The sequence below is a fragment of the Tupaia chinensis genome, unplaced genomic scaffold (genome assembly GCF_000334495.1).
Source record: "Tupaia chinensis unplaced genomic scaffold, TupChi_1.0 Scaffold146584_1, whole genome shotgun sequence".
Taxonomy (NCBI): Eukaryota; Metazoa; Chordata; class Mammalia; order Scandentia; family Tupaiidae; genus Tupaia; species Tupaia belangeri.
In genome coordinates, this window is record NW_006206439.1 from 81205 (window position 1) to 93557 (window position 12353).

General features: G+C 57.7%; 1 protein-coding gene across 1 annotated transcript in view; it reads right to left on the minus strand.

Annotated features, from left to right (window-relative positions):
• Window positions 1-26: 26 nt before the first annotated feature.
• ACVR2B (activin A receptor type 2B) overlaps window positions 27-12353 on the minus strand; it is a 14608-nt gene continuing 2281 nt past the window's right edge. Inside the window, exons 2-11 of the mRNA XM_027768466.1 lie at window positions 7152-7431; window positions 6796-6905; window positions 6483-6634; window positions 6248-6391; window positions 5375-5518; window positions 4913-5061; window positions 2748-2862; window positions 1477-1615; window positions 1255-1385; window positions 27-1090 (exon numbers count right to left, since the gene is read on the minus strand). Coding sequence (XP_027624267.1) covers window positions 896-1090; window positions 1255-1385; window positions 1477-1615; window positions 2748-2862; window positions 4913-5061; window positions 5375-5518; window positions 6248-6391; window positions 6483-6634; window positions 6796-6905; window positions 7152-7431 — 1559 coding nt within the window. The 3' untranslated portion in view covers window positions 27-895. The remainder of the gene's footprint in view (window positions 1091-1254; window positions 1386-1476; window positions 1616-2747; window positions 2863-4912; window positions 5062-5374; window positions 5519-6247; window positions 6392-6482; window positions 6635-6795; window positions 6906-7151; window positions 7432-12353) is intronic.

Here is a 12353-nt window from a genome sequence, read left to right on the forward strand (position 1 = left end):
GGGGAGGACGGTAGTCAGGGCCAGCAGTTGGGTCCGAGCTGCCCCTGCTCTCCTCAGACCTTCTGGAAACCCCACTCCGGCCGTAATGCTCGGCCCCCACGAGGTCCTTCCCCCCTCGATCCTTGGTTACCTGAGAAGTAGCCTCCGCAGCAAAGGATGTCACTCTGAACGTGCCCAGGTCCAGTGTAGCTCTGTCCCCAACCCGACCCCCGCACCACCCTCCCTTCCAACTCCAGTCTGAACCATCCTCGTCCTCATCCCGGCTTCTCCTCGGTCGGGACGACACCCGTTAGATCCATGAAAGACACGTCTGCTGTTTCTTAAGCTGTCTAAGAGGGAGAAAAATAAAACCAGAGGTGGGGAGGTGGGGAGGTGGGGAGGTGGGGAGGTGGAGAGGTGGGGACGGGGAGGGGAGGAGACGCCTCCTTGGAGGAAGGTGAGTTCGTATGTAACAGTCTTCAAAGGTTCCTCTAGGTAGAGTTTGCAGCATTAGAGTTTCCTAAGACAGGAGATGGGTTTCTTTGTGTCACAGATTCTGAGACGACACAGAGGGAGCACGCGGGAGCGGCGAGTCCCGAAGGACAGGAGGTGGCCGAGGCTCTGGAGCGCGGCGCCGGCTCTGCACGCGGGGCTCAGCACCCCGGCGCCCGCTGACGCGTCCGCTGCCTGCGGTACAGTAGAGCAGTATGCTGGTAAAAACTGATCCATCCAAAAATAATATTAATAATAATAATTAGAATAATTAGAATAATAATAAAAAGTCAAGGTAAAATAGCAGCTGCATTTTATGTGTTTGTTGGTTTTATGAGATTTCCAAAACAAAACACAACTTTTTTTTTTTTTTCCTTTTTTTTTCTTCAGATCCACTGAGTCCGGAGACACTCGTGTCCTGGGTTTAGATGCTTGACTCTTTAGGGGGCAGGTCCACATTGGTGACGGAGGTCACCAGGGAGACAAGACAGTCCGAGGTAGTGCCGTTGACCGACCTCCGGATCAGGGACACCCGCTCCTCCACACAGCCCGCAGACAAGCGAGCCTCTGCGTCGTGGTCCCAGCACTCTTCAATGGTCACACAGAGCTGGGCCAGGCCCTGTGCAGAGGTGGGGAGAGGAAGAAGATACCCCTGTTAGGGCCCCTGAGCGAGGATGAGCCTGGGGTTGCCAAGGGACACTCCCCCTGATCGCAGGTTCCTGCCTCACATGGAGGGTCCCCTTCTCGGCCCCCTGCAGGGCTGCCCACAGCCTGGCCCCTCACCGGGTGCTTCAGCCAGTGATCCTTAATGGCAGGCCTCATCTTCTTGTGCACAACCACCTCCTGCAGCTCCTCCAGTGAAGGGTGCTGGCCGATTTCTTCCTCAAAGGGCAGCATGTACTCGTCCACAGGTCCTGGAGGTGGGAGAGAGCGCCTGGTGGGATCGCAGCGAGGGCCCGCTGCCCCAGAGCCACTCCCCAGCACGCCCAGGGCGGCTCCCCTCACCATCTGCGGCCGTGCAGCGAGACACAAGCTCCCACAGCACCAGCCCCATGGCGTACATGTCGATGCGCAGGAAGGCGTCTCTCTGGAAGTTGATGGCTCCCTCGAGCACCTCAGGGGCCATGTACCGTCTCGTGCCCACCTACGTGAAGACACACAGGCAGGGGTACCGAGGCTGGCCACGCGTGAATAACCACACGCACGGCGGCGGCAGGCAGGGTGGAGTGGCACTCGGAGCGGGTGACCGATGATGGCAGCCCCGACTCACCACGCTCACGGCAGTTACAAGAGGTCGCGGCGTGAAGCACACCGCGATGTTTTAAAATTCAGAAATACTTGGGGCCAGCAGGTGGTGTAGTGGTTAAGGGCACTGGACTCCCACGTGGCCGAGAGTGGCTTGAGTCCCAGCCCTGGCGGCTTGCTTTCTCTCTTTCTTTCTCTTTCTGTCTCGCTTTCCGGCGAAATTTAAATAAATAAATAAATAATTCTTAAAATTTGGAAATCCTCAATGATTATTTCTTGAGACAGAGCTAATCGAAGATGGAGCTGCTACCAAATGACCACAGCGAGACCACAAGGAGCCTCAGAGATGATGTCTGCTTTATGACATGAAGACGGGGAGAGCGGGCCGTTACAAATATTCACATAGGGACCAGCAGTTAGCGTAATGGCTATGTCGCTGGACTCCCACGTAGTCAACCGCAGTTTGAGTCCCGGACCCGGTGACTTAAACTCACGCCGGGCGCGTGTGCGTGCGTGCCCAAGATCCCGAGAGGAGAATGGAGGAGAAGGGATTGCGGCATGGCCATCCCCCCTGGGGGGTGATTTCTCACTTTCTGTCTCTCTCTGTCTGTCTGGCAAGCGCACGCGCCCTATAACAAAAACATTTCTAAAAAAAAAAAAAAAAGAAAAGAAAATTTAACATAAATTGCTTTAAAGTGATTTGCTAGTTAATTTTTAGGTTTACTTTTTAGTTACTTTGCCTAGATTTTTAATTTAGATTCTTAGTACATTTCTACCTTATCTTATGAAGTAACAACTGAAAGAGAAAGAGAAGGAAGATTAACGTGATAAGGGCCTATGGCAGAAGCTCATCAGGCGGGATCTGCACTTCTCAGGGTCTGGCTCAGGGAGGGTCTTGGTGTCCCTCTGGTTCCCTGTGTTCTCACCCTTCTCTGAGCTCACAGTGACCCCTGCCCTGGCACCTCAGCAGCTGAGCACCTAGGGCAAGTATCTACCCTGAGACAACTCCCTAGCCCCCCAGATCTCCTTACCTGCCCGTGGGTGTCCCCTGGAGGTTTTCCCGGCTCGAATCGAACGGCCAAGCCGAAGTCAGCCAGCACGGCCGTGAGGTCGCTCTTCAACAATACATTCTTGCTTTTGAAGTCCCTGCGGAGACAGGTGGGCTGAGGGCGCTGTACCTCACGCTCCAGTCCCTGCCCTGGCTCCCGAGACATTTGTCTGTGCCCCGCCACCTCCGACGGGGCCACTCCACCCTATCCGAGGGCGAGGGCGGGCTGCGCTGGGCACAGAGGTGAAGCCACAGGTTAGGCCGCATAGCAGGCAGCTTCAGGACCCCCCACTGCATGTCACAGGTGTCTGCAGGGTTGGCACGGCAACGCCTATGTGTACGCCCCGCGGGCAGATCCTGTCCCAATCCTCACAATATCTAAAGTTAGCCCAGACATCCTCGGAGGAACTGGAGACAGGCACATTAGCCTGGGGTGTCAGTTTTCAGGGAGAAATTCACACTACAGGCATGTCAGTAAGAACAGGAATTTAATAGTAACTTGCTTCCTCAAAAACAAAACAAAACAAAACAAAAAAAAGGACCAGCAATTAGCGTAATGGCTATGTTACTGAACTCCCATGTAGTCAACTGCAGTTCGAGTCCTGGACCCGGTGGCCTAAGCTCGTGCCGGGCACGTGTGCGTGCCCAAGATCCCAAGAGGAGAATGGAGGAGAGGGGATTGCCGCGTGGCCATCCCCCCTGGGGGGGTGATTTCTCGCTTTCTGTCTCTTTGGCGAGTGCACGTGCCCTAGAGCAAAAATTTCTCCAAAAAAAAAAAAAAAAGACAGGGCCGAGGCAAACAGAATAGATTAAGCATATGTAACTCCAAAACCTGAAATGCCCCAAATTCTAAACCTTTTGGGCACTCACACTCCACAAGTGGAAGTCCCCCATGAGTCTCATGGGACGGATCAGCCAAAGCTGCTCTACAAACACAGCATAAAATCACCTTCGGGCCATGTGTCAGGCGAGCAGGAAGCGCACGAACATGACGTCATGTTCAGACATGGCTCCCATCCCTAAATATCCCATCATGTACATGCAAATGCTCCAAATATCAAAAATATCTGAAACCCGAAACACGTGTGGTCGCAGGCGGGCGCTGAGTAAGGGACGCTCTCGCAGGGCGGTACCGAGGGTTCAGTGAGCTGCTGTTTCTCAAGGACTTCAAGCCGCGCCTGCCACTCAGTGAGCATGATGGTGACCAGTTAACACGCTGGCTCCTGATGCACGGCTCAAGGACCAGAAGGTCCATGAGACTGCTGCAGGGACTCTACAAAGCCAACATCATGCTAACGCAGCGTTTCTTTCCTGAGTGAGCCACGGACAGGGACAAGTACCCGCAACAGACAGTTCTCCTGGGCTCGGCCTGGGAACTGACCGATCTCCGCACGCACTCCGGCCCTGCAGAGCGCCGTCGTGCAGCACCAGCAGGGCACCCGGCATTTGCTCTTTGAAAGCTCATTCCCTCTGGGGGACAGAGCGGTTTCCCAGAGGCCCTCTGGCATCTATGAACCACGGACAGGGCCAGGGAGATGGGCAGATGGGCTCAATACTGACAGACACAACCCACGCATACCAAAGCTCCTTCTAAGAGCGCGAGGGGTCCTGACCAGGTCAGCAGCGGGTGTGCTGGCTAAGGAGCTGGATCCCGCATGGCCCACTCCGCAGTTGGAGTCCTGGACCCAGCAACTTGAAAAACACGCCAGGCGCGTGTGCCCAGAATCCCAAGGGAGGAATGGAGGAAGAGGGATTGCAGCAGGGCCACTCTCCTTGGGGGGTGATTTCTCATTTTCCTTCTCTCTCTGGTGAGCACACACACCCTTACAAAAAAGAAAGAAAGAAAGAAAGAAAGGAAGAAAAGAAAAGAAAATGTGGGGGACAAAATTTGAGAACTGCTACGTCAACTCTCCAAATACAGTAATGGAGTCAGCATTTCCTCATGTGGCCATTAGAGGTCACCAGAAAACCAGTTTGTGGGGCCAGGCCGTCCCCCCAGGACTCTCCAGGTTTGGCACCCAGCTGCCCGGACCCCGCAGCAAACGAAGCCGTGTTTTGGATGTTGAGTCGCACCCCAAGCTTGCTCTCACCCATCAGCCCTCCTGCAACTCCAGGCCGCGCGCAGGAAGAACGCCTGCACCCACATACCTGTGGGCGATAGACGGCTTGTGGCCCTCGCCACGGCACCAGGGCACATCCTCGTGCAGGTACGAGAGGCCTCGTGACATCGTCTCTGCCACGTGACACAGTTCACTCCACGTGATGATGTTCCCCTTGAGGTAATCCGTGAGGGAGCCCTAAGGGAAACCAGCACAGAACTTGGGGACAGGCTCTGGGTCCCGGACAGGACCCGCTTCTGCCCCGGGAAGGATGGGCCGATGGTTAGCTCCTCTCCCAGAAGGCCACGCTTGTCATGGAAGATGGATGAGGCCAGAGGGTGTGGCCGTGAAGTCCCTGCTCTATGGTGGAAACCTTCCTGGGGATGCCCATGCCCATAGGCCACAGCACGCCTCACCTATCGTGGCCACCACGGCAGGGCAGGGCCCCGGCAGCGGCAGGCCCCACGGCGCCCACTGGGCCTGGCCGGCCAGTCCCCGGCAGTGTGCTCACCTTGTCGTGGAAGGCCGTGATGAGCCACAGCTCCACGTCGAGGCTGGAGCCGCGCTTCTCCGCGGCGATGAACTGCAGCAGGTTCTCGTGCTTCATGCCGGGCGTGCTGAAGATCTCCCGCTCGCTCTGCCACGACTGCTTGTCCTGGTGTGGGGGACGACAGCTCAGTCCTGCTGCAGCCACACCACCCTACAGCCGTCCCTACCCCTGGCCGCCCAGCCCTAGCCCCTGCCGGGCCCAGCAGAAGACAAGGATGGTGGCCCCTGCCATCGCATCACCTCGATGTACCTTCAAGGCTACAGAAGGCCAGAGATGGAGAGTGAGTGGCCCAATGTTACCCAAGAACTGAGCGGCAGAGACAGGACGGGCTCTGCTAAGTGTCCTGAGTAACTGCCTGGAGTGGCCTGGTGGTTAAGGCACTGGATTCCTTCATGGCTGACAGCAGTTGAGTCCTAGAACCAGCAGCTTGAAAATCCCACCAGGAGGGTGTGTGGGCCTGCCCAAGAGCCCGAGAGGAGCGGGGAGAGGGACTGTGTGGTGAGAGGGGACTACGATGTGGACAATCCCCCGGGGGGTGATTCCTCACCCCCGCTCCTATGAGCACGCGCGCCCTACGGCAGAAACCTAAAGAACAAAACAAAGCCCTGGAAGCCAGGGACCACGGTCCGCAAAGCCCGCCCGAGCCTGTGCACCTCACTGCTGCACGGGACCTGCGGCCCAGCCAAGTGCAACGCGAGTAGCCGCTCCCAGCGGGGCCCCACTTCCCATTCACCCCACGTGTGCTGTGTGCTCAGTGCTCGGACCTCCCGGGCAGGAGCGGCTCCGGCTGGACCTCACAGAGAGGCGGATGGCCTGGAGCCCCTCGACACTCACCTGGAGCGGGAAGATCTTGACGGCCACGAAGTCGTTCATGAGCTGGGCCTTCCAGACACAGCCGAAGCGCCCCCGGGCCTTGATCTCCAGCAGCTGCAGTGGCTTCAGGCCCACCAGCGGGGATGGCGGCGGGGGCCCAGGGTCCTGTGGGGGAGCGGGAGCGAGGGCGTCGTGAGGTCTGCTTGGCCTCCCTGTCTAGCCAGGCCCCGGCCCGCCGGCCCCAGCACTGCCTCACCTCGTGAATGTCCACGTGGCCGTAGGGGGGCTTGCGGTGTCGGTACATCCAGAAGGCCAGCAGGACAATGAGGGAGAGGCCCCCGATGGGCAGCAGCGAGTAGGCCAGCACCGTGAGCAGAGTGGGGGCTGTCGGGGGTGGCTCGTACGTGACTGGGGGACACACGGAGCCCTGTGTCACACAGCCCGCCCGCCCCCACACCTCCGGAGCTAGACCAGAGGGCCCTGCAGCCACTCCCCGCCCCATCTGGAGTCAAACGCTCCCACCAGGAGGCCTGGTCTGCAGTGCAGGCCCTCCTCCCACCACCCCTCACCTTCGGGGCCGCCGGCCTCGGGCAAGTGGGTGAAGCGCTCGTTGCAGAAGTTGCCTTCGCAGCAGCAGAAGTACACCTGGGGGTTCTCCTCGGTGGCCACGCACTCCTGCCTGCAGGTGGTAGTGCATAGCCTCTCAGCCAGGGGAGGCCAGACTCGCGGGCCTGGCTTGCCCTGCTGAGCCCCGACGGGCAGAGCACCTCCAGGGCAACACCTGGGACCTCCATAGTGACCCAAGGCCAGGGAGGGACAGCGGGCGGACACTCAGAGACCGCTCCAGGGAAAGGGCCCCTTCCTGTCTTTCCCCTCCCACTCGGACACCCTACCCTGGGCCCTGGGGGCTCTGAGCGCAGGGCACCTGTCGTAGCAGTTGAAGTCGTCCAGCCAGCAGCCCTTCTTGACTAGCTCGATGGTGCCCGAGCTGTTGCGCCAGGAGGCATAGCAGTGCAGCCGCTTGTCCTGCTCGCCCTCGCAGCGCTCCAGGCCGCTCTGGTTGGTGCGCTCCAGCTCCCAGTTGGCGTTGTAGTAGATACACTCCCGCGTCTCGGCCTCCCCGCGTCCTGACCCTGAGCCGCAGAGAGGAGAAAGCCGCTGAGCCCCAGCTCCCAGGCCTGGGTGGTCACTGACTGCACCTGCTGCTGCACCCCATGCCTCCCAGCCAGCCAGCACCACCCAGAGCACCGGGCACTTCCCACCCAGCAGCGACACCCCACGCACCCTGGGCCTCCCATCCAGCCCCACCTCCCAGCCACACCCCAGCACACCTTGCACTTCCCATCCTGGCTGCAACTCTCAGCACAGTGGACCTCCCACCCATCCAGCCACACCCCGGTGCGCCTCCCGCCTGGCCCCACCTCTGAGCATACTGTGCGCTGCCCACCCAGTCCCACCTCCCAGTGCACCAGGCGCCAGCAAGCACCAGCTCCCAACTCCTCTTTCCCACCGCCGCTGGCAGCTGCCGCTAGCCCAAACAAGAGGGAGGAGGTCGGGAAACCTAGGTCTACAGAAGGGTGGGTGAAAGGCCAGCCAGAGTGGTAGAAAGGGCACCAGTAATGCCTGAGGCTCCCGACAGGGGGAAGACCCAGTTCCCTGCAGCAGCAGAAATTAATAAAGGCACACTCAAAGTCCTAGAGAGCCCATCCTCAGAGACGCATGTGGCAGGGGTGCCGTGGGGCCAGACGACAGCACTCACCAAAACACCGCGCACAGCCCGGCCAGCCCTCCCCGAGGGCAACGGGAGCAGAACCTGACTTTGAGCACCTGTGTGTCTCGGCAAGTTCTGATGCAGACCTCAGGTACGTCTAGCGCGGGGGGTAGAGCTGCTTCCTGTAACTGCCTGCTCAGCTCACGCCAGTCCCAGGAAGACCCTGCTGCCGTGCGCTCTACAACTCCTCGCCCAGGCCGGGCAAGAAGCACTGCCACTCCAGCGAGTGTCCCTCCTGCACCGAGCTCGACCCGGGGTTCCGCAGGGCTGAGAACGTTCTAGGGCTCCAGGCCAGCGTGCACAGGGTCAGGCTCGTCACCCAGGGGAATGTGCACCTCAGCCAGGACACGGGATGATGGCTGGGCTGCAACCACAGGCCACCCTCCCCTCCCAGCCAGGCACGGCCCCTCCTCCCAAGGCTCTCCTCACCTGCCCCGACCCTTCACGGCGGCTGCGTGATCCGGGCAGGTGACCTAACCACTCTGTTTGGGGATAAGAGCACCTGTCTCCTGGGCTGCTCAAGAACCGACTGAGGGAGTGGATTTTAAGAGGGGTCAAGACATGCCATTACAACGGCACAGTAGCCGTGAGAGCCGCGGGTCCCCATGCCTTGGCCTACCTCTCACGACACGAGTCCCTGTACCGCCAAGCCGTACCACCTGCAAGAGTTTGACAGATTTTTTGCTCTAGGGCACATGCACTCGCTGGAGAGACAGAAGGGCAGAAAGCGAGAAATCACCCCCCAGGGGGGATGGCCACACTGCAATCCCTTCTCCTCCATTCGCCTCTCGGGATGTTGGGCACGCACGCACATAAGCCAGCGTGAGTTTTGAGCTGCCTGGACCAGAAATCTAACTATGCTCGACTCCATGGGAGTCCAGCAACATATCCATTATGCCATCTGCTGGTCCCAGTGAGGCTGATTTGATGTGCTTCTGTGACTTATCATTTAGAGTAAGATTTGATTTTTAATAGAATTATCTCAGTAGCTCTTGGTATTTTACTGAAAAAATTTATTTTGTTGTTCTTGACTGAATGGGTGCCTTTGATGGTCTTTACCTAAGTAGAGTAAATGACCAATTACTACATAGTTCACTAAAATCTTGAAAAATTTTCACTGGGATAGAGAATCTGTAGTCTAGTAAATAATTGAAGTGTCAACACATGCACACGCGTCTGGTGTGAGTTCTAAGCTGCTAGGTACAGGCCTCAGGATGCAGTTGGCCACATGGGAACCCAGCGACGTAACCAGTAGGCCATCTGCTGGTCCCCCACCCACAAGAGTTTCATACCCAGAGTCCCAAGTTCGACTCTCAGTGCCCTGCCCACACCCCACCAGGCCCAGTCTCCAGCTGGAGACTCGGCTCTTCCCTGGCTCTCTGCTTCTTCACACACTCAGCCACTGACAGCCTCTGGCAACACCCCAGCCCCAAGGCCGGCCCCACCTTTAGCAGATGCAGGACTGCTGCCCCGCCCAGGGCTGGGCCCCAAGGTGCAGGGTGCTTCCCACTCCCAGCATAGGAAGGCGTGCTCTGGGAGGGGGGCATTTGCAGTGCCCTCCATGCTGGCCGCCTCAGCCTGGAGGGCACCATGCCCCAGGCCCAAACCAGATGCCAGGACAAATGGCTCAGTGCCTTCAAAGGAACCCCGTTTATAAGCAGAAGAGTCCCGAGAGGCAGCCCCTTTGCTAAAGGGGCCTACATCAGGGACCGAAACACAAAAATCCTTCATCTTCCCCAAGCCCTCTGTCAGGGCTAGAAAATCTCATTCCCAGCCACCACCACCCCCCCCAACACACACACAGAACACATGGAGGTTCCGCTCCGAGCGCCCTGTCCTGGTGGCAGGGGCCTGAGAGGACCACACTCCACCTCTGAGGTCTGGCCCCTCTGAGGCAGCTCAGCCCGGGCTGGACACAAACCGTGCTCCGCACCAGGGAGAGAACAGGGGACGCCACCAGGGCCTGGTCTGCCGGGAGCTCAGGCATGATGGGAGGGCCAGGCCCGAAGGGCAGTGGACACTCAACCCCACGTGGTCGACCTGGGCTCGAGTCCTGGGTTCAAGTCCTGGCCCCACCACCGGGTATGTGACTGAGACAGGATGGGAGTAAACCATGACCAGTCCCGGGGTCCTTCCTTCCCTCGCTTCCTTCTCCTCCATCTCTCTCTCACACGCACGCGCACACGCACACACACACGTGTGCACACACACACATACTTGCCCTCTAGTGTTAAAGAAAAAGCAAAGAGAAAAAGCACAACGGGTCCAGAAAAAGTTACCAGGTCCGGGACTCAAACCATGGCTGGCCATGTGAGAGTCTAGTGCCTTGGGACCAGCGGTTAGCGTAATGGCTATGTCGCTGGGCTCCCACGTAGTCGACTGCGGTTCGTGTCCCGGACCCGATGGCTTAAAACTCACGCCGGGCGCGTGTGCGTGCGTGCCCAAGATCCCGAGAGGAGAATGGAGGAGAAGGGATTGCAGCGTGGCCATCCCCCCTCCCGGGGGGTGATTTCTCGCTTTCTATCTCTCTGTCTCTCTCTCTGTCTTTCTGGCGAGCGCACGCGCCCTATAGCGAAACCCTCTCCAAAAAAAAAAAAAGAGAGAGAGAGAGAGTCTAGTGCCTTAACCACACCATGTGCTGGCCCCTGAATATATATTTAAATTGATTAATACTGCTTTGGGTTCTATGTTTTCAGCATCTGATGATTCGTGTCTTTCATTATAAATTTTGAGAAATTCTTGGGGCCAGTTGGTGAAGTGGTGGCCGGAGTCCGCACAGCTGACCATGTGGTTCGAGTCCTGGACGCGGCATCTGAAATACTTGCTGGGCACGTGCTCAAACTCCTGAAAGGAGGGTGGGACCGAGGAGAAAGGAGGGTGGTGTGACTGTCCCCCACGGGGGGGTGCTTTCTCACTTCCTCTGTCTTCATTGGCAAATTTTTTTAAAAATTTGTGTGAGAGAGAGAGAGATGGGGGAGGAGAAGGAAGCGAGGGAAGGAAGGACCCCGGGGCCGGTCACGCTTTACTCCCACCCTGTCTCAGTCACATACCCGGTGGTGGGGCCAGGACTCCTCCGTGCCTCCACCCTGGCACACTTGCCAGGCTGTGTTTTAAGCCACTGGGGCCAAGATCCAAACTGCAGCCAGCCACATGGTACCCAGCTTCCCTAACCACTGGGCCACAGGGCCAGCCTGGCCATTTGCTATTCCCGATGACTTTCACTCGGGGTAGATTGGCTTTCTCACGGGTCTTGGGACTTTGAGTCCTGAGCACCTTTCCGTAGGGATCCCGTGAGGCCAGTGTGAGGGGGCAACCTTTCAAAGATAATTTATGATTTTTACTTCTGCCAGGCTCCCTAAGACATGACCAACCTGGAGCCATCTTCATCTCCCAAAAGCGTTTCCCGGAGGAACAGCACGGTATAAACCTCCACGCCGAGCACATGTGAGCACAGGCCTATAGTCATACCTGCTCTGAGGAAAACATCCCAACCGCTCTGACCTGACACAAGACTGTCTCATGATTCCTTTTGTCAGCAAAAGGATGTCTATGTATTTTTGTATTTTTTATTTTTGGAGAAGTTTTTGCTATAGGGCGCGTGCGCTCGCCAGACAGAGACAGAGAGATAGAAAGCGAGAAATCACCCCCCAGGGGGGATGGCCACACCACAATCCCTTTTCCTCCATTCTCCTCTCGGGATCTTGGGCACGCATGCACACGCCCCGGCGTGAGTTTAAGCCACCGGGTCGGGGACTCGAACCACGGACGACTACATAGGAGTCCGGCAACATAGCCATTATGCTAACTGCTGGTCCCAGCAAAAGGATGTCTAATCCACGCTACTGCTGAAGACACAACGCCACGGAAGTTGGACCGTGTGCAGGCGTGGTCCCAGTTCCCTGCCCTGTCTCGCTCTCTCACACTGCTATAAAACGCACACCCCTAAACCGCGGAGACAGGAGAGTCCCCGGGGAATCGTAGAGTCAGTTCCAGAGGCACGCAGCTCTCGTTTCAATCCGGCCTCTCCTCGCTTTCTTATACGTGGAGCTATACAGAATCGATTTAAAAGAAGGTTCAGTGCACTTTTTCTCCCATTTTTTAATGGATTTCCTGTGAGGCTTTTCAGCTGTTTTCTTCACCATGAATGCCAAAAATGGAAGTCCAGGAGCATTTTCCAAGGTGACAGGAGGAGATCCATCTGCCTTCGGAAGCCTCGAAACATGGAACTGGGCCAGGTCACCTCGTGTCCCTTCCAACTTGGACTTGGTAAACAAGTCCCTGGCACGGTGCTCCCACATGACAAGGTGTGGGCCCTGGGCCATTCTCTGGGACACATGCTTGTTTCCAGGCCCCGGC